This window comes from Phaethon lepturus, unplaced genomic scaffold, assembly GCF_000687285.1.
Source record: "Phaethon lepturus isolate BGI_N335 unplaced genomic scaffold, ASM68728v1 Scaffold29818, whole genome shotgun sequence".
NCBI lineage: Eukaryota > Metazoa > Chordata > Aves > Phaethontiformes > Phaethontidae > Phaethon > Phaethon lepturus.
Window position 1 is genome coordinate 1 of NW_010558768.1, and position 22,256 is coordinate 22,256.

The following is a 22,256-nucleotide window of genomic DNA, read 5'->3' on the forward strand; positions in this document are numbered from 1 at the left end:
CCTGGCCGGGGTGGGGGTCGGGCTCACACCACGGCTGGGAGCCGCCGGGTCAGTGCAGAGCTCCTCCGGGAGGCGGCGGCGCCAGGCACCTTGTCCCGCCTCTGGTTGTAACAGGGGTAAGTGGCGAGCCTGGTTTTTATCCCACTCTTCTCGTTTACCTGTCTAATCTCTAACTAGTGACTCGAACGCGAGTGAATGTGCTAGAAATAAGATAGCTCCAAAATACATTTTTTGTGTGGAAACCTCTCCTTGGAGTTCTTTGCTGTCCCTGAGGCTGCTGTGGTGGTTCTGCCCCATGATGTGAAAGAAGGGTGGAAAACAGGCTGGATGATCTATCCTGAGTGTACGTGTGTGTAACTATTAGTCAGAATTTTTTCGTAGAATTTCGTTCAGCTGCTTTACGCTTCCTAACGTGGTATGCTCTGTTGGACCAGTGCACTTTAATTAGGTGTCTTTGAGCTCTGCATACTACTGCACATATTTCTTTCCTGAATTCTTAAGGTTAACTGAAGCACATTCTTAAGGTAAGAGCATTCTATAATTTTAAACTTCTTTGACTGATGGAACAGGCATTTTTTCCTTTTCTATTTCCCCTTATAGAAGATAGGTGTGACCCCAACGATAAAGTGGGTTTTTACCACTTAAACATGTTTACCTACATGACAGTGTCCTCCTTACAGCAATTACTTTGCCAGATCATGGACCATGGTGTGGATTTAAATATTAAAACTATGTTGAGGTTGGTACTGATCCTTGTAGTTGTCTTTAATCTTGATTAACTTTTTTTTTTCCCACCAATCCTTAAACCCTTGCTATTTTTATCCAACAACAGGGGTGTAGAATTTAAGAGCAGCAGAAGAGCTGGTCTTTGTAACATAGAGACAGTGTTACCTTCTGTAGTGTTAAACTGGATAGCAGACAGAAACCTGGGCTAAGTGCTTGGCTTTGGGCGCGTGAAAAGATAATTAACTTGTTCTTCTATAACATCTGTTTCATGGATATTTTCCTATTAATTTAGTTTGTTAATGTACTTTTCCTCTTACAGCACCTGTCTGGTTTATTTCTATTGGCCTTCATGTATCTTTTTCATGCTTCTGCTTACAATCTCTTGCCCTGTACTGCAGTAAAGCTCGCTTGCCAGTGAGCTGTGCTACCTACAGGGCGTCTTGTAAAGATGGGAACATAGGTACTTTGAATTTCCAGATTTCTGTGAGTATTGAAAAATTCATTTTGATGAGCATCACTTCCAAAAGTAATTTTACCTGATATTATCATTTACCTCACCAAGTCAACATACCTGCTGATCTTTCACACTGCCTGTTCCAGAAGCGAAATGTAAAGTATAAATGTTAAGACTAAAGATTAAAAGAGCAGAATTACTAAGTTTGTTTCTTTTTACATGTTTCCATTTTTATTTTCAGAAGGGTCAATAAACATTTTAAGTCTGGTCATTAGCTATACTGTCCTGTTTCTTTTCTTCCCATCTTTGTGTTTTTATGAAGACGTATGTGGCTCTAAGGACAGTCAAGGTTGCTACTGTGCTTTATAAATGAGCATTTCTTTTTGACTTCTTGCAATTCCCGACCAGCTCTAACAGTTGCCCATGCTGAGTTGTGCCAGTGTATTGGTCCTGGTATAAATCTTCCTTGATGTTGTATATGAAAGTTGCCCACTTTATGTGCTATTTGAGATGTTTTTTGACTAAACCTCATGTTCCAGGAAGCGGTTGTTTAAGGCATGTAGAAACTACTTGTTTTGGTGTGACCTGGATATTTGAAGTACTTTCCTATTACTGTTTTGTCCATTCTGGTTGCCCCAACACTGCATACAGGTACCTTACTGCCCACCTAGTGTAGGTGCTAAAAATTGTGAGCTGTAACTGCATGTCATCTGAGCAGATTATTCTTCTATCTCTGTGACCCCTTGTCACATCCTCCCTGCTAAATCAAATGGATATTATTATGTGCTCCATAGGTATTTTAGAAAATGTTACAGAAATAGAGCAATATAACAAAAACCTGATGTCACCTCTTTTATTGTCAGACAATCTGTATCACCTTTTCTGTACAGTTTCTTGTACTGATGGTTATGCAGTGATAACTTAATGTTTTTATTTGGTGTCCTATCAGTCTTTCAGACTTATCTTTCATTGCTACCTATTCATGCTACAGATAAGCTGCGTGGGTTTTGTTTATTTGTTTGATTGTATTTTTTTTGTTTCAGGGTTTGTAAATGCTGGTTCAGGTCTTGCTTGCTCTCCCTATTTTGATTTAAACTGCATTGGAGAATCAGAGTGTAGAGACTCACTTCCCTTTCCTGTGAAGTGACGATAATGACACTGACCTTCTCTGCAGCTGTACTTCCCTTTGCTGTCATTTGAGGCAGATTTTAATCTAGGAGGGATCTTAAGTGTTCTTGATCATTTTCAGGCCTTTGATATGGCAGGCAACCACATGGTATATTTTCTCATAAGTTGATCAAGTTCTGTCCTAAAGTTAGGAGTCTTTGTCCCTGTTGCTGCTCCTGCAAAGCTTTTCCTCTGGATCCTCTTGAGTAGTCTTCCCTCCTCCTCCTTTACCACTTGACTACCTATAAGTGTTAGTCACCCCCCTCTGCATTCTTTGTTTGCTAGGCTAAACGGATTGTAAACTATTTAGCTTCTTTGTGGTTCTGTTTCTCCACTCTTGAACATTGAACTCTTAAGATAATATTCATATCTAGTGTCTTCCAGTTTCCTAAATGGAGTTTCATTAGCTTACAATCTTTTTACTCCAGGTGTTCTAAAGAAAGATATTTGAACTCCATTCCAAAGCCATTGTTTCTTCCCTGTTTCTTGGTCTTTCACCTTTTCTTATCATCCTACCCCTCTCATTATTCTTACTGCAGTTTTACCCAGTTAACTAAACTAATGTCGTGCTTGATGGCATAGTCTACCTGTGGAAATCCATTTTCTGGTTTTTGTTCTCCCTTATGTAAGGAATACCATACTGAACTGGATCAAAGGTCCCATTTCGTCTTGCCTTCTAGCAGATACTTTTAAGAAACTATATATATAGTGAGTAGAATTATTGTTGTTCAGTGTATCCTACCAGTCAGTGGCGTATGGACTTCCACAAATTGCTCAAATCCCATTTTAAAATTGCTTATATTTCTTGTGTTTGGCAAGGAGTACCATAACTTAAGTATGCATGATGTAAAGAAGTACACTTGGTTGGTCTTCAGTCTGCTGCCTAATGATTTTTATTCTGTCCTGAGTTACTCTGTGGTAAGACATAGTCATTGTTCCTTCTCCATTCACTTTTTCACACCATTCATGACTCTCTAATGCTCTACTGTATCTTACCCCTTTAACTGGTTTTTTTTTGCAAGTCTGAAAAGCTACTTTCTTCTTGCACAGAAGCTTTTTCCTATCTCAAATTATCTTTTTTTGCCTTCCTTCCCTTGTTCTGTATCCTCTTTGAGATGAGGTGACCAGAATTACATGTAATATTTCAGATGTTGATGCATGAGAGATTATAGTGGCATAACTGTTGTTTTTTCTGTGTGTATGTATGGTGTTCCAATTTCTGATGTTGTGTTTATTTTTGAACTGCCACTGAGCTGACGTTTCCAAATGCTTTTCCATAAGGACACCAAGATATTTGTTGGTGATAGCTAATTTGGGGCTCATTAACCCAATGTGTTTGAGGAAAACGAGTGCCTATTGTGCATTATTCTGCTTTTATTGACACTCAACTTCCATCTGCAGTTCTCAGTAGTCTCTCTGCAGTACTTTGCAGCTGGTATAAAGTGTTGCTGTCATAAGTAATCTTGCATAATCTGTAAACTTTTGCCCCTCTTACAGTTTGTCCTGTGGTGTCTTATTGGTGGCATTCCTCTAGCGCAGAAAAAAATTCAATTTTTACCAGTATTGCTTTTTAAAATCACTTTATTAATAAAGAGGACTTTTTTTTCTGATCGCATTATATCCTAATTTCTTTGAGACTAATTCCCAAAGAACTGGGAATTCTTCCACCTGCAGTAGCCATATCCATTTCATAGCTGTATCTTGCTTTGGTTCCTTGTTTCAACATCATCCTTACTGAAAGCAGAGGTCAAATACAAATCTAGTTTTGGAGATCTACATAGTATTTTTAAAGGCTTTAACATGCATGCACCTTTATGAGCTTTAAATTTAGTTTTAGTCTTGTCTTTTTAAAAAAAATCTCAGTGTGACTTCTGGAAGTTTTTGCTCTGTAGTCTAGCTAGTTGATTCTAAGGGACATTCAGGAAACCACAATGTGGAAAAAAAAAAAAAAAAGGTGACTCATGTATAGAAATGGCAACACCTTCCTTCACAGTCAGCTCTGAGAAAGCCTTCCATACAGTTCTCTATTTATTGTTGTCTCCTACTGGATAGGACATATAAACAAATCTTGCAGTGGCTTGTGACTATCACAGTTCTCTGCAAAATTGTTGAAGCACATAGCAACGCTCTACCACAACTTGACGGGAAATAAATGTGACTGTTGAAAGGATGTAGTAAGAAGGAACTGTTTTGCTGCTGTGTATATTTGTAGGCTGGTAAGATATTACCAACAAAGGTCTATGAGAATTATACAGTTTTAGTATAGGATTGCAATTATGCTATCTCATGTATTGGTTCTCTTTGAGGCTATTGTATAAATGGTCTTGGGACTTACGAGAGTAAGTGCTAGGGATGCTAGCACTAGGCGGATACTGGAATACTGGGGGGAGAGGAGAGCTGTGTAGCCATCGCTGTGAGGAATGTGTCATGTATATTTTGCAGCTGCAGGGATATTTGTTAACTTTCTGTTTTTGTATTGCCTTTCAGCCGCGTTATCCTGCCTGTGTCTGTGGAGGAGGTAAGTAATTTTCTTGTTGCTTCCTTTCTTTAGGACTGTAGACTTGTGATCAAAGCAGTTTCCAGCAAAACTGGAAAAATGCAAGAGAAGGATATAGCTCTCTTCAGGACCCTGTGTGCTCTTACTCATTCACCATCATTTTGACAAAATAATTTAATTTCTTTAAGCTTGAGGGTACTGATACTCTCTCCCATAAAGTACTTTCAGATGTGTTGATTACAAATCTTGACTGACTTGTCAGTCTGTTCTGAAGTGCAATTTCCTTTTCATTAATACTATTGTTCTCTTTTCTTTTTTTTTATCATAAAGAGGAAGCTTTAGTACAAATTTAAATTACCCTTTAAACTGTGTTTTCCTGGAAGTCTCTTGTTTTAAACTCTTAGACAAAGAGCAACAATTTCTTCTGATTTGTGAGGCTGGTACAGCAAAAGAAAGTTTCTGTATATCTTACTCAGGACTCTTTAAGACGTGTGTTCTCTAGCTTTTGCAGATAGAAAACTTTCTTTCTGCTTTTAAAGCTCTAATTGAGAGAAGAAATACAGTTTATAGTGGAGGTCGTAATTTTGATTGCCAAACTAGCCATGAAATAGCTGTGCAAAGTCTGCGGCTGATGCCCTGATGCTTTTTCTGGGAGTTGCAGCTTACCTTTCCAGCACTTTTGCAGAGAATCTGACCATAAAAACGTTTTCAATTTGTTTAATGTTCATACTAGCAAGGTAGATGAGAAATTGAAATGACAGAGTCTATAGCATTTCTGTAGTAGATTCCTCCTTCCGGACATTCCCCCCCTGCCCCTGCCGTGATCCTTGTCTGTAAGCCTTCGGTTTGTAAGCTCTGATCAAGGGCTTGTTCTAACTCTTAGGGAGAGCTGTGATAACAGCACTCTTGTTCGTTTTTCTTTCTCCTGAATATAGCAGCTACTATGGCAGAGACAGTGGTGAGCCAGATCATGGCAGCACTATGTTGTAAACATAGCAACTGGCAACACAGTTTTAAACATATCCCTTTCATAACTCTCTACTCCTTTGACAGAATGCAGTTTAGAACTTGGTGTTCTGTATTCCTGCAGCCATGAGATTGCTTAGCTATTGCTTTTCTTTTACTAGCCAGAGTTCCTTGTTCCTGTGGATCAGTCTGCTGTGACAGGCATCACATGGAAAGCCTAGACTTCCGATCAGAGAGTGGCTTTAGGTCTATGTACTATATTAATGAGACCGCTAATGCCAAAAGTGTGTCTGTTGCTTACTCCTTACCTGTAGATTATATGCGTTCTGCATGAATCTCTTTCAAGCAGTTTTAACAGAAGTCTGACTAAAGTATTAGAGTAGGTATGTTTAGATCTTTTTTTGTGCTTGAGTGCTACTTGTGTGGGGAAGTCCTTGACAAAGAAAGGACTAATATGCTAAGCTTTAGCAAGTAAGCAAAGGATGCAAACTTGCAAGTTAGAGATCCAGAGGTCAATAAACTGAAGACCTTAGCGTGAATAGCAGGGGCCCTGCCTCGTAGTGATATGCTTCCTAAGTATCGAGTTGTGTAAAGAGAAAGTCAAAGCATCAGTACACAGATTGTTTCTTTGAGGGGGTTAGACTGGATGGAACCCAGCACAGGGTTTTTCTGAGTTCTCTGATACTAGGATTAGCCTTCATCCAGTTAAAGCGAGTGCCTTGTTACGTTCTTTTCCCTCTGGGGCTGGCTGTTCAGTGCCAGGCATGTTTGAGCCTTCTGTGTAGGCTGCTTGTGTGAAAAATTGAGGTTTCGGGCAGTACGTAAATCTGTCAGTCTCTAGCAACCTCCTTGTTTGAGGATGCCCTGGGGTCATCTGTTTAAGAAGGTGTACTCTTCTGGATCGGAGGAGTTCCAGAGAGTTGAGTAACCTACGGAAAAGCCTATAAAGTGAAGAGGAAATAAACATCATTAGAAGAGAAGGAATGAAAATACTAGAGAGAATACCTTAACGTGCTTGGATTATGGATAGACTGCCAACTTGACCCAATTTCATTTCTCGCCAAACTTACATATTGTCACCATGTCCCCTGAATGATGCCCCTTTTTAAGGTCCGGTGGTTTTCATAAGGAAGGCCAGACTTCAGGAAACAGTTCCCTAAGCAGAAAGAGTTCTAAAGTTTGCTTAGTTTTGCATATATACTTGCATGGTATGGTCGTTTTGAAAGGTTATTTCCAGTATTGACTCAAACGATGACTACTGCTTTAAATTTGTGTATTGCTTCACCCCCCTTCCTGTGTGGAAAGATGCTGACACATCTGTGCATCACTTGGTCACTACACTGCTGTCTGTGCTACAAAACAGCTGTTACAACTTCATTGCTTTCAAGGATTTCCTTGTGCACAAAACTTTTAAATAGGGCTCTGCAGACTTGTGGCTCTTGACTGTGTAGCTGCTCATTAAGCATCTCTGGCCAGCAAGAGGACTTCTGATTTCACTTTAATATGGGAAATTTTTGCTCAAAAGACTTAAGAATTTACGCCTTCAGCATGTAAATTCCTGCCAAAAGTCTGATGCCAATGCTTAAAAAAGAGAATGAAATTAATTGTGGCTTTGAAGCATTGTATTAGGGCTGAGGGAGTCTTCTGTGCTGTTCTGTGGTATGCCAGAGATTCTGTGTTCTGTCCCCTCACCCCTAGCAATCAGAGCTTAATCAATAGTAAGGAATTAAAGAGAAAACCAGTGATAGGGAAGACACTGGGGAGATCTGACTTGATGAATAAAGAGTCCAACGCTGAATAGTTAGCAAAGTAACTGCTAAGATGGGAACAAAACAGTGGAGGAGAAGCCCTGGTGATGACTAAAACTTGAAGGCTCGGATGTAGGAGTTAGACTGTAGCAGACTGTCTTCTGTGAGGAAACTCTGCCAAAATGTGGTCTTGCTCAAGTGCAGGCTGCAAGCTGCACTCCTGTGTTGTTTTATACATTGTCGCACTGCAGGGAGCAAAAAGAAAACCACCTTGTTGTATCTTAGGTGCTAACCTTTATTCTTGTACTCTGACCAACATCATGTTGCACAGTGCCAACTCAAAGCATAGACTTGAGCGGCTGTGTGGGTGTCTTGCCAGCTGCCACTTTGAAATGCTGGTATGGATTAGAGCTGTGTGTACACATTCTGTGCTGCCTCTTTGTTCCTCTCACATGGAAAGGAGCTTGCCAAACACAAAGGACTCTTATTTAATTAATTGTGTTCAAAGCTGCTTTCAGGAGAATAACTGTTCGTGAAGATGGCTACATTGAGATCAGGCCTTCTGAAAGAAATTTGGTGTAATGAAGATATGCTGTCAGCTGTATAAGAGGTGTTGTGGAACAGATCAAGAGGGATAACTTCCTGCAGAAGAGAAGGTTTCCAGGAGCTCTCAGGTCTGCAAGGACAGGTCTGCCTGACACTTTGGACTTCACAGAGACAGAATCTGTTTTGCTGTTAACTTTTGCTGGCAGATGCTGTGGGATTTGTTCATTGGGACAGTTTTATCTGGGCCTTTTCCTCTTTTATCAATGCGATTAAAGGATCAGAAATAACAGGGAAGATTAAATGGTGAAGATGCCAAACCAAAGGGCTTATCCTCTTAGTGTCTGAACTTTGACCTGCATATTTAAAAGAGAGAAGGAATGAATGAGACCCTGTTACTAAGAGGAATTAATTTGTGCCCCTGGAGACCTGTCTTGAGACTTGCTGCAAAGCAGTCAGAGCTATTTAGTCCTCACCTCTAATGCTGTAGTTGCCAAACTCATGATAAGTTCTCTTCTGTATGAGTATACATGTGGCTCTTCCTCTAATAAATCAACTTGCTTCTAAGATTTCACAACTCTCATGTTTTGCTCTTCTGGAGGGATGAGAGTATTCTGTTTTGTATGCTCATCTGTAGGGACTCATAAGGAAGGCAATGTAGTGTATGAAATCTCAGAAGGCAGAGAGTTGTATTGCAGCCCACAATCCAGACCGAAATCCAATCTGCTTGGTGACAGTGCAGGAACTGTCCAGCCAAGTTGAGGGGTCCTTGTATAACCTGGGCCAGTACCTTCTGGAGAGAACCAGCAGAGTTGTTGCTCTTAGCTTGAAACTGGTCTGTAGATTGATTTTTCTTACAGATTACTTTTGCTGGCTGTTTGTTTTGTTTTCAGGGACAGTCTAACAGATAGTCAGGCTTATTTAATATGCCTATGTGTTGAACTTGAGACCATGTAGACCACTTGTTTAAAACTCTCTGGTATGCTTTTTGCCCTGTCCCAGATTAACTGCGGCCAGGACATCTAGCCTTACTACTTTGGCTTACCATCTACTACTCTTCCAATAGGAATAAATGTTTTCTTGGTCTTTGTTAGCATCAGATGGTGCAAAATACCATAGAGCTTGGGTACTGTTTTTATTTTGGATTCTCTGACAACAAAATTTAACCACTGTAGAAATCTTCCTTCATTGCTGAAGAAGTACCAGCCCAGTGAAGTATTTCTGGGTTGTCAGCTCTGAGCAATATTCCACTTTTCCAGCCTGGGTTTCAGTGTAGGGAGTGGTAAGTGCTATTCCTGATTCTGATGCACAGCCCTATGCTGGGAAAAAGGAGGAAGGCCTAAACAGTGTTCCATTGCTTTGTAGCTAGTTTTGGAGTTTTGGGGGGTTTTGGTGTTTGGATTTTTTTAATCATTGCACTTCTGATGCTTAATACTTTGTGGATTACCATTTCAGACTGCCTTTCTGTACTGCCTTTGGCAACAGTTGGTGTTCTGCTTGCTTTCAGTTCTGAAGACTCAGCTTTGTTTGAACACTTCCTTCTGACTTAGTGCTTTAGCTTCTTTGTCCTCAATTCTTGTCTGCTCATCTAACTTCGCCTCAGAGAGGCCTGTGTGAATTTTCTTCATTTGATCACATTTCTTTTGAGCTCTGCATCCCCTTTTTTAGCTACCAAAGGCAAGAGTGTAGTAGCCTTTACATCTTCTGCAGAGAATAATGTCTGTTTTGATCATGTTCTTGATTTTCCTCTACTCTTCCCTGTGAAACATTTGCACATGCTTCTTAGGAAAGAGATTGTATAGTATGAAGTAGTTTGAGTGATTCCTGGGAAATAATGCTGCCATTTTGTCAAAAAACGTAATGCCACGTTCTTTGGGATTCTTCTGGATAAAGTACTGTATGCTTATTAATTTAGGACTGGTGGTGCGTTATTCTCCATTTGCCCCGAACAATGGGAACACCTGTGTGCCAAAAAGATGGAAGAACAATGGATTTTGCAACTGTGTGCCTGAGGTCTCCTGTGTTTTCTTTAAATGTCATCCTGACGCTCCTTTAATCTGTTTAACTTTCTACTCAGTTTGTGTTGTTATGGAGCTTGAGATTTAAGGGTTAAAGCTAACTATCCTATTGGCAGTCCTTTCCTCTTAACTACCACTCAAACTTTCTATATCAAAATGAAATTAAATGAGCTGCTTATCTGGATGCACAAGTGGATGTCCTTTTTCTCTGCCTTCTCCCCAGATAATAAATTTGTCATTGGCTTCTTCTAGTAAAGTTATTACTTCTGCTAAATTATAGCTATCACAATAATGTGTCTTTAACTTCTTTAGTATCAAGTGGGACAGCTGTACTCTGTGGCAGAAGCCAGTAAAAATGAAACTGGTGGAGGTGAAGGAGTGGAGGTCCTGGTGAACGAACCCTACGAAAGAGATGGAGAGCGTGGGCAGTACACACACAAGATCTACCACTTACAGAGGTATGTGAAACGTTTTATTCCCAGAGTCAGGCAAGGCTCCTTGGGCAAGAGGAAGATGCCGGTAGGGTTGCAGCAACTGTGTAAATCACAGGTTATGTGAAGGGTGAAAGACATGCAGGTAAGACAGGAGTGAAACATCAGCTGGCATGTGGTCCAGCTGCAAGTGAGCATCACTGATGCACCTGTCTGCCCCTGTAAGCATGGCTGTTGTTGTCCCGAGAAAATCTGTCTCGGGACAGAAAATATGATCCTGTTACCCAGGATTTTGATACTTAGATGTGGCTAAAGAGCAAAATGCTTCCTAGATTTCAAGCAGTTTTCAGCGCCCCCTCCCCTTTCTTTTTTCCCCCCCTTCTTTTTTCTTTCCTTACGTAAGGAAGGTTTAGATTATGTTGTCAATTCAGCAGCGTCTGGAAAACATCGTACTCAGAGTGGGGAGAATCCTACCAATTCCACCAGTGTGCACTGACAAATGCAAGACTCTCTAGCATTGGCATTTCAGGTGATACTCTGCCTGTCTCAGTGTCTGGGCCATAGCTCTCGTGACATTTAGTTCTTATCAATGCCTTCCTTCCTATTTCCAAATTCTGCAGCAAAGTGCCAACATTTGTGAGAATGCTGGCCCCTGAAGGAGCTCTGAATATACATGAAAAAGCATGGAATGCCTATCCCTACTGCAGAACAGGTGAGTGTGTGGGGAAGGACTGAGGATTGCTAGCTTTCTGGTTTCGTGGGGGCAAGGAGGGAGGATGGGAAAGGATAATGAAGGAGGCAACCAGAAGGGAAGCTGTTTCAGCTCTTCCCTTAGATTTCTGTTCTCTAAGCCCTTTCTGTGGTCAGGAAAAGCAAAATACAGTGCTGTGGAGTTAAAAGAAATGTCCTTGTCTGATGTGCTGCTAGTGAAAAGAACAGACCAAGAAATGGATGTTAGTCCTACTAAAGGAACAGATGTGTAACACTAGTGAAATGAATGTATGAGGGATGATTCTATGTACACAAGTGCAGCATAGACTGGTGGGGAAAAAAAATAGAAGATGCAGGAGGGGAACAGGGAAGATCTTGGGTTGCCTCTTGCTTAGTGCATTTTGATGGGAGCAACAGTGTTATGCGATCGATATTTGATCAATTGCAGTATCCCTGGTTAGTTGCTTCTGGGTTAGGGGCGTAACAGAGATACCCAAATCGCGTGCAACAAGTGTAAAGTGAATCCATCTGTAAAGTCTGGGGTGAGGCTCTGGAAGCTGTGCAAAGTGGTGAAATAATGTCAAACTTTTTTTCTACAGGAGTGTTTAGTATCTTATTTACTCACTGAAGTTATCAGCCACAGTGTTCAACCACTGCTGTTTTTCTGGTCTTTCTTGCTGTAGGAACTGCAAATTTGAGTTTGCCTCCAAACTTACATAGTATTTTTGGCTGTGTTTTATGTTGTTTGTATCTTTGAAGGATACATTTTCTGCTATTTGGTAGTGATACAGTTGCTATGGGAACTGTAAACTTAAAAATTCCAACTGTTCTTGAAACTCAGTATAGAAAAATCTATTTTTCAGCAGTTTACTTAAGAGAATTTTAAATTAAGTGTTTTAAAAGAAGGAAAAAGCTTTGCAGTGGGGGAGGATAACGTTACTTCAGTATGTGAAATTACATGCAGCAGTCTAGTGGAATGGATATTTCAAATACAAAATTCAGGAAGTGTCATCATCAACTGCAGGATAAGTTTTTAATTTGTCACATATATCAAGATGCTGAAAGAAAGTTATTTACAATCTATCTTTCTCATTTTTATGCAGTTTTCTTGCTGCATATTACTTAAATTACCTAATAAATGTATAGTTTATTTTCATGTTAAGTACACTGAACTGGTTTAAACACAGTTCTTTCATTAACTCTTTAAATTGTGGAAACATATCAGACTAAGTTGACTCCAGTAGGTTTTGTTAGACATGTCTAGCTATAACCTCCTCCTCCTCCTCTTTTTCTTCTCCACCAATTTCTGAAACAAAGGTATGGAGTTAGCTTGTTTTGTCACTCTTAGCTGCTTATCCTTCAGTTACACACTACTAACATTCTACCTAAGTGTAATAAAGTAAAATTAAATACTAAAAATACAAAATACTAAAATCAAGTACAAGACTTTCCAACACAGTTGAAATATTCAGATTTTGGTATGCTAGAAATGATTTAAAAAAAAATCCTCAACTGTAATAAACATCAATATAATATGAGATAGAAAGTGCTTTATTGTGGGGGTTGGAGCAGAAGGCAGTTTTTATGCGGAGGCTGACAAATCTGTTTAGAGAATCTGCCAGCCTGACGTGAATCAAGAAAAGCTCAGAAAAGTTGCCGAAACCTTCACTTGCTAGTACTGGGCAGGCAGAAGAACCCATGTATGTGGTGTAGGCTGCCTTGTGCATTATCATTTTTCTTTGGGACGCGCTCGGATATTTTGGTCATACGTGAAGAAAACTTGGATGGCCTCATGTGAATCTTTGTGCAACGTAAAATGCCATGCTGGCTTTCAGTCCTCGCACTAGAGTTTGAAACTTAAAAGCCAGGGACACTGTAAGAACTAAACCTAGGTTGACTGTGTAGGAGTTCGTGGTACTTCTGCCTGTGCCCTCCTGTACCAAGGTGGTATTAGCGTGCTGCGCTCTGGAGCACTGCTTACTTGCAAATCAGCTATCACATACAGACTTTTAAGTTTGAATAAAGCAGTACTTTTAGTTAATTGTGCATCATGGTATTTTTTTTAATTATATGAGAATATCCTTCTTACATTTCCCTGTATCTCCTCTGAAAAGTTCAATTATTACTTTATTATGCATATTATATACCACTATCAAAGCAGCACTGCAGGTTGAGGGAATTTAAATGCCTAGCTTATTACTTCCTGCAATTCTGTGCACTTGTTTGTGCTGTAATATGTTGGTTTTATGTACTTTGAATGGAAGCCTTGCTTTGCTGCTTTGAGAGTATGAACTGTAAATGAGATTGTTGTTGTATGCACTTAAACAACTTCTACAGTAAAAACGAAGTGAGGATTGCCTAATAGTTATAACTGTGGGCTGGTGCCAAGGAGAACAGTGTTTTTTGTCTTTTCTGCAGTCTGGCTTTAATGTTGCTTAAATGTTTTTAGAAAAGCAATTTGATGCGTGTTCCCCTCTTCTGGGTGTCAGCATTAAATGCCTGTGGCCAAATGTCAAGAAATTGAAAAGTTACAACTGCAGCTGAAATGTGTAGGAGCTGCTGCTGTAATGCCTCAAGTACAGGCTGTAATTTGTAGCAAGCTGAGCATTTAAGTTTTAATGGATATTTCTAAAGAGATTAATTTGTTTGCTTTACAAATGAGGAGTGTTCCCCACAGAGAAGAATTTAGGAAGGTGAAGAAACCTGTTTTAAGGCAGCTTCATAGTGATGGTGCATAGTCATGGAAGAGCAGTTTGTCATGGGAAGGTGGGAAGGCTCTAGTTTATAATTACTGCTGGTTTATTCAGTATTTTGTGTGGACTAGCAGGAAGAAACTACTTGCAGAAAGAATTAAATGTTCTTTGAGATGAAGTTCAGCCTTCTAAAAATTAGCCTCTGCTCTGCTTCCTTGTTCTCTCCCTCCACCCCAACATGTCAGTCTAAATGATTAGCCTTCTGTAAATTTGTTGTGAAAAGCAACTTTCAAATTGTTAGGGGTTTAGAGCAGTCCAATGCCCAGCAGTAGGCAATTAAGGTATCTGGGTGTGTATGATGGGTGATAAGGGGTGGTACTGTCTACAGGGTGTTGGGCTGGAAACTCACAAATTGTAATAATACCTTTAAAACCATATTGCTTCTCAGTAAAGCCCTCATGTTAAACTTCAGAACGAACCAGCACAGTTCAACTCTAGCTGCAGACATCCTTATTCTTAGAATAGAATTGCTAACATACTCTGATGGCTCAGGTAGAACACATGCTGACTGTTACAGGATCTTTAATTGCTTTTCTGTGTTGAATAATTGAGCCTTACTATCCAGGGAGTTTAGTTACCATGAGCAGTAGAGATGCAGAGGGTCTGGTTACTGCGTGCAGAAGCGATGAGGTCTGTACTGGCCTGAAATCCAGCATGTGTTTGCTTCAGAACTATGGAGAGGTTTCTTATCTGCAAGCTGAGAAAGGATTGGTAAAATGTCGTCAGCTGAACATACTTATTCCATCTTCTCATCCAGCTGGCTGGAGTCCAGAGAGCTGAAGTGGCAGTACATAATTAATTGCTGGCCCTCTGGGTTTCTCCAAGTCTGAGAATTTCCAGAGGCGAAGGGGGTGAAATTAGCTGGTTTTTATTGACTTCTAGGGTTTTTTCTTCAATAGTATCAGCAGCCCTCTGGGAAGCTGAAGTTGTCCCTGTTTTGCTGATAGGGGGAGGAGGGCGATGGTTGCTGTACATACTTTTTTTCACTAAAGTACTGTATCTCTTTCTTTTCATGTGTTGATTTCTTGGACCAGTTATTACAGTAAGTATTGTTTTTACTGATGATCTATGGAAACATGTAATGTCTGAAATGAAGCGTTCTGGGTATAAGAAGCTCTTTAGCCTGAGCTAAAGGTACTTTAGCTTTTGTTGTTCTAAGATCATGTATATTAAACCCCCTTACCCACTGTGGCATATCCGCAAACACTTTGTACCTAGGGACAGGCATCTTTCTTCAGTGCAGCAATGCTCAGCTTTACACCATTGCCTAGAGAAACTGATGAAAAGAAAGTTGGCTCATGCCATTATGTTGCTTTGAATAATCTGTCTTCTGAATTTGATATTTCCTTTTTACATGCTGAGTGTTTCACTGGCTTGTGCTTTTGTTTCTACTCCCTTGAGGGAGGATAGGGTTACCTTTGGAAGTCCTTTTCTACTCACAGTAATAATGAGAAATGGAAAGTTCTTTGCTTACTTGGCGGAACTGTGTTTCTTGTCCCTTCCCTTTCCAGTGTCAAAAGCTCTCAACACATCAGTTTCATATTGTTGTTCATTTGAAGAGTTTCATCCAAATATACAGTCAGTGCTAGCTCAATAATCTCTTTGAAAAGACAATTTCTGCCTAGATAACTTATGTTTCCCCTTCTAAACTCTGAACAGAGTGGCAGCTGTTGTCCTTTAAAGAAAAAGCTACTTATAAACTCCAAATGTTTCACTAAAACAATGGAACTTTTTTTTTCCCCAGTGAACAGCTTGTGGTTTATTTCATCTTAGGTATTTAGTGATCAAACAATTTTTCTAAAAACAATGATGTATTTACAGATAATTCTGAAGTTCCCTAAGTCAAACCCCAATCAAGTTATAATTATTTGAGTTGACTTTCTTACTACTTATCTAGCTAATACGAAGACAAGTTATATATCCAAAGAATAACAAGAAGCTTTATTTTGATGACAGAATGAGTATATGAAGGATGACTTCCTGATCAAAATTGAAACCTGGCATAAATCAGATCTTGGAACACAAGAGAATGTAAGTACTTGTGCTGTGTATTTTATTCATGTCTTCTCATATATGCTGAATAAAATTGTCCCCCAAACACTTGTTCTGTGTGAGCACCTTTGCTTCTTTAGAAGATCTCGTATTGTGTTTTTACCGTGGTGTGTCCTCTCTGTACGAGGAAGGGGGACACTGGGTGTCTGTATCTCCATCTGTTTATTTTTTTACTGTCTTAGAATAGGAGTGGTCTGTAGTTGAATCAGTTACATTATTAGTCTTGTACTTTCACTGCAGGTTCATAAACTGGAGCCAGATGTATGGAAGAATGTAGAAGCTATTTATATAGACATTGCTGATCGGAGTCAAGTACTTCCCAAGGTATGGTAGGTGGGTAAGAGCTCCCTAGTGTGAGAGGCCTTGTGCTGAGAGGAGGATAATGTACGAACTGTGTTCCCAGGGATGGTCATAGGTAACAGGACATATGAGAGGATGGGAAGAGGAACAAAGGCTTTCCTTAGCAGTGTTTAAGCAAGCTAGAGGAAGAGCTCTTTAAAAAGCTATGTCAAGGCTGTCTGTAAAATGTGTTGCTTAGCCTTACAGTGCATGTAACAGTGTATATATGTCGTTCTACAGCACTGCAGCTGATGATAATGCTTGAATAAGAAGAAATGGCACTGCCCTTTCCATACAAGATCTTTTTTAATCTACCTCCTTTTTGAAGCTGACCCATGGCTTCACAAGTGTATCTTGAAATCATGTAGCTAATACTTTGTTCTAAGAATTACTACACTTACTGTAAGAAACTAAGGGGTGTTTCTGTACTGTACTGAAAAAAACCCCAACTATATAAAAATGGAATGTTGTTTGAGTTTCCCCACTTAGTATTTCTGATACCATTCAAATATGGCTAATTTACCTGTTCTCAAACTTGGCCTTGGGCATTAAAACAGATCTAGTACTTATTTTGGCTTTTCTTTCCAACAAAGATGAATTGGTAGAACATGAGTAGCATCTGATTCTGATAGGTTAGGCAGGTACTAAGCTGTATCAGCAAATGCAAACTACTCTGAATTAAATGTTGTCAGGGAGCAAGGAGAATTCACCTGGAGCCGAAGAATCCGGAAGAAGATGCCATCAGTTGATTGCTTTTGGCACTAAACTTATGATGATTTCAGTTCGTTTTAATTTTAGTTAAATTGGGAGTAGGAGTCCAGTACACACCCCAGTCTTAATCCAAGATGCAGGAAGGGAATGCTGCAAATCATTTGTTGTGCAATAAGGGGCATAACTGATGCCTCTTTCTTTTTGGTGGTACTGTGAGTTTTTGACTGTACTTGTCTTCTAGTGTGCAATATGTGAGCATCATACTGATACAGCGCTGTGAAGAATATGAGATAACACAGCTCCAGAGAACGTGGCTATTTCCTGCAGCAGCACTGTTTATCTGCCAGTGGTTACAGGAAACCTATCCTGAGGATATAAGACAGATCTTACGATAGTCTTACCCCAAAGGCGTCCTTACAAAGGTCACATCAGTTTGTTACCACTCCTTCACATAGGTCTAGGACACAGCACAGGGGGGGAGAAATATGTTTCCTTGAAGAGTGCCTGACCTAATGTTGAAGTCTGAAAACAATAGCTCTTGAGAAGGCAGTTAGAGGTTAGTCTTTGCCCACCAGAAAAATAAATCCTTTGTGACAGTGAGCAGCTGGATAACAGTAGGATAATTTGTGTTTAATCTTCTGTGTATATCCAATAGGATTACAAGGCAGAAGAAGATCCAGCAAAATTCAAATCTGTCAAGACTGGACGTGGACCTCTAGGTCCCAACTGGAAGGTATGTACTGCATGAATATCAAATTGCATGAAAGAAGTATAGATACTGGGGCTTGGAGCCAAAGATATGTATGTAAAACACTTGATTCACTTCTGTAGAAGGAAACACAAAACTCAGCTGGTGATCTGTTCTGAAGTTCACAGAAATGGAAGGGTTTGATACAAATAGATAGAATGAGTTCCAAGAAATAGCCAGAGCTGTCTGGTGTTCAGCCCAAGGGTTCACCCAAGAGAATTCAAGGATCAAATAGTTGAGTTATGAGCAGCAGTGTTTAACCTTTCATTTAAATCCTTGGCATCTGAAGACTCTAGAAGTGCAAATATGATACCAGTCTTTAAAAGGGACCCGGAATGGGATCTGAGTTGCTATGTGTATGCAAGTCTGATCTCTAGCAGGCAAACTTAGTAGAAGCTGAGGTTGATATGATTCACTTGGGAAGAGTGGATATGGCTCCTGTAAAAGGAAGCAGGAAAGTCCACTTTACAAACCTTGTGGAGTTTTCTTTAAGACTTGATAATTATGTGGATGACTCGATACAATCAATTTCCAAAATTGTTCTGGTAGGAACTTTGTCAAAAGATTTTTAAGGAGACTAAGTAACCATGGCATAACAGTGAAGATACTGAAAGACGTAAATTTAACAGAAGAAACAATGGAGAACAGTGGAGAGGAAGGAATGGTCCATCCTCAAAATTGAGGGAAGGCCACCTGTGGAAGAAACTGGGTTCTATTTTCATTATGCTCTTAAATACCGTGGAAAAGGGGTGAGCAAAGATGTGACAAAACTTGCCAATAAAAGATAGGCAAGGTTTAAGGACACAAGATAATTGTGAGGAATTGTAGAAAGACTCCATAGTATGACTGAAGCAGCTGCTTGCTTGGAGACATTTGACCTGAGCCCTGATGTGAATATCTTTGTGTCTTTGCAGAAGGAGCTGGGGAAACAGACAGACTGTCCATACATGTGTGCTTACAAACTGGTAACAGTCAAGTTCAAGTGGTGGGGTCTGCAAAATAAAGTTGAGAACTTTATACAGAAGGTGAGTGCTTTGAAGGGGAGGGATGTGGAAACGTTTCCTCTTCCATCTGCCTTAGCACTTCAGCTTCTTCTAATAGCGTATCCTGTCTGGACATACTAATTTGAAAGCCAGTCCGGTCACTTCAGGCAATACAGTCAAGGCCTCTGCCTGATACGCTGCAATCAATTAAAGTTTGATTCAATTTGCTGCTAATCCAGGGGCAGGGCTGGCTGATTGTTCTGTGAATTGGCTATTGAACCGTGTTCATTCTAATATATGAAGATAAACTAGCTGTTTTGCCTTGTTTAATAGATTTGCCTGAGAATTGTGGTTATTTGGTAGTCGAGTTGTGAATGATGAGATGATGCATGTATACCAGGGTTATTCTGGTCAGGGGCAAGACATGTTTTTGTGGGGAGATAGTTACAGCTTCAGTTATCTGAGCCTAATCAGCTGAGGATCTTTCTGGCAAGTCCTAGAGCTCTAGTCAAGTTTTCCTCTCGTAGTCTGCTGCTTGTAAAACCTGTGTTAAAAAATAAGCAGATGGTGGGAAACTTCATTAACTTAAAACATGAGTAATTCATATCCTGAAAAGAGCTTTTTTTTGTGGCTGAGTTCATAACCCACGAACTGTAGCAGGATGCTAGACCTGGGAATCAGTATATGCAATTTTCCAGGCAATGCCGTCTTCATAAAATGCCTGTGACTTCAGATCACAGAGACTTCTCAGTGGTTAATATTGATAAACTACAATGCTGCTTCTGCAAAAACAATTATCTGGTGATATAATCTAAAGAGAACTCTAAGGGGGAATGACCATGCTGCTGCATGATTTCAAATACCTCTAACAAAAGCTCTGAACAAAGCGGTGTCTTGAATCCCTTTCTGAGTGTGCCTTCAGCTACACGTTTGTGTCAAAATAGTGGAGATTCTTTTGCTGAGAGCAAGTTATCAGATGTGAAACCATAATTAGTAAAACTGAAGTGTCCTTCCTTAATGAGAACTTTCCAAGAGGCATTGTATACTCGTGTCTAATATAATGATTTTGTCTAGCTTATCTTCTATAAAATGGAATTAAATTGCTCCTAACTTGAAGTAGCTTGTGCGCATTAGTTACCTCTGCTGAAAGGTTTTCAGTTGTGGAAAACAAATTTAGGCTTTTTTTAGGTCACTGCAAAAGAAAAAAGCAAGATAGGTACATGTCAACCCTTTATACTTGCTAATCTCCCGTTTTTAGCAAGTGAAGAATTATTTTAAAAATACGTTTATTCTGTTTCTCCTTTTTTCTGCACCTTCAGGCCAACTATCATGCTCTAAGTAAACCCAATCTGAAGCACTTTATTCAGTCAGAACAATACTGTCAAATCAAAGGAAATTACTAAAGCATTCACTAATTCTTTCAATGCACTGTGCAGGCTGCTGTCTAGGCTTGGGAGAAAAATGCATTTCTCTGAGGATTCAAGGCTCTAGATATTCTGTTAAAAGAAGAAAAATTACCTAGCTCCAGTTTCCAATTGTGGCAGTTATATAGAAAGGTGGGCGAGGGAGCTGGTTCTTCAGTGTACACATCTCTGAAAATTGTTATGATCTGGTTAGATCCATATTAATTGTCCTATGAGTAAGCTCACTTGTATATTTTATTCCTCCTCCTTTTGCAGCAAGAAAAGCGTCTCTTCACAAACTTCCATCGGCAGCTCTTCTGCTGGCTTGATAAGTGGGTTGATCTGACTATGGAGGACATTCGTAGGATGGAGGAGGAGACCAAGAGACAGCTGGATGAGGTCAGTGGAAAAGCAGGGCAGGTGTGGGTTTTGTGAGAAACTGTTTCTATCCAGTACAGTAGAGAGAGGAAAGACTGCTGCATTGTCATAGCGTAGTGTGTATTGTCCTCCTGCTATTTAGGTCATGCTGCTTGTGGTTTGAGTGACTGGCTATGACTCTGTTGTGCTGGCATCTCCTTCTAATCATTATGGACTTCTTCTGTTTGTTGTTGAGCCAATAAATGTGTTGAACCACAGGTAATGAGGGCATGAGTGGCAATGATTCATTTACTGCTTTAATATCTTCTGTTAGCTTTTACCCAAAGCTGAATGGTCATTTTTGTCCTCGTTAGTTTCCAAAAACCAGTTCAGTAAAAGGATTTTTAGCTCTAAGTATTATAAGCAGGTAGTGGGGGTATGTAACAGGGTTCTTACTATGAGAAACATGAATTCGGTAATAATGAGTACATTGTTCCATGATTTGTGTCCTGCACTGCACCCTTCTCTTCCTTCACGCCTCAGAATATTTCATTATAGTTTCATGTACCCTCTGCCCTTTGGATAATGGTTTAAAATCCGTAGCAGACCTGCAGCTTAACCAACATATTCACAAACAGTGATTTGGGATGCTCAGATTTAATCACTGTCTTACATAAAGGAGGTAACTTAATGTGTTCCATACCAAGAAATTTTAGATAACATGTAAGAATCAGTACTTGAATAGTGTTTCCTCTTTCAGATGCGAGAAAAAGATCCAGTGAAAGGAATGACAGCTGCAGATGACTAACATGACTTCTTCCTTGTGCACTGTAGGTATCAAGAGAGTTTGACAAAACTCTGTATTGCTCTATTTAGGAGAAAAAATACATTTGGGTAAGAAATGATCCTGTTCATAGCTTCTGGCAAGCAAATCTGTGGTATTAATAGTTTTTACAGTGAACCTGTTTCACTGACAGGTTAATGAGTAAGTTTACTGTTTTGTTTCAGAATGATTCTAAAGAAATGTTTGAGTGAAAAGTGTAAGAAAAATGTGTTAGAACTTTTTGTAGACTTCACTGCTGTTCTTATTTCTGTAATGCATGAGTTACTTTCCATGACTTGCAGAGAAACTTGTGTCAGTCCCGAAAGAATAAGTTGGACCTGCAAATACTTAGAATACATTTGAAAATTGAAAATTCCTTGCAAATACATTTGGAATGTATTTCTCCCATTGTTTGTTAACAGTATTTACACTTGACTATCACAGGAGAAGCAGCAATGACAATTTTAAAGCTTTTGACTTGTTTTTCATCTATTTCATTATGAGTATGCTATCTTGGCAGGGGAGGGACTATCATACTGGAGAACAGATATGAATTTGCCTTTTTTGGCTGTGTTCTAGACAGCATGCTTGGATGATAATGCGTAAGCAGTACTGAGAGTGTTGAACCTTATTCTGTTAAATTGTGTAATTGTTTTGGGGTTTGGTTTTGGTGGATTTTTTTTAGACACTGTACAAAAATGTGGTACAGTATTAGGGAAGTAAGAAGGCAAGGAGAAAGAAGAGATTGTCCATTTATGTAGAGAAGTCCAAGTTAGTAGCCACAGCTTTTCTAGGGCAGTAAAACACCATTCTGCCTGTCATTGGA

At 39.7% G+C, this 22,256-nt stretch overlaps 1 protein-coding gene across 1 annotated transcript; it reads left to right on the forward strand.

Moving 5' to 3' along the window:
• The first annotated feature begins 4,587 nt into the window (after positions 1 to 4,587).
• Positions 4,588 to 21,415, forward strand: PITPNA (phosphatidylinositol transfer protein, alpha). The gene is made up of 11 exons (XM_010293170.1): positions 4,588 to 4,607; positions 4,835 to 4,865; positions 10,432 to 10,577; positions 11,171 to 11,262; positions 13,627 to 13,634; positions 15,971 to 16,045; positions 16,307 to 16,390; positions 17,772 to 17,849; positions 18,779 to 18,889; positions 20,527 to 20,649; positions 21,368 to 21,415. Exons 1-11 carry the CDS (start codon positions 4,588 to 4,590, stop codon positions 21,413 to 21,415), a joined length of 816 nt encoding a protein of 271 aa, XP_010291472.1.
• The last annotated feature ends 841 nt before the right edge of the window (positions 21,416 to 22,256 follow it).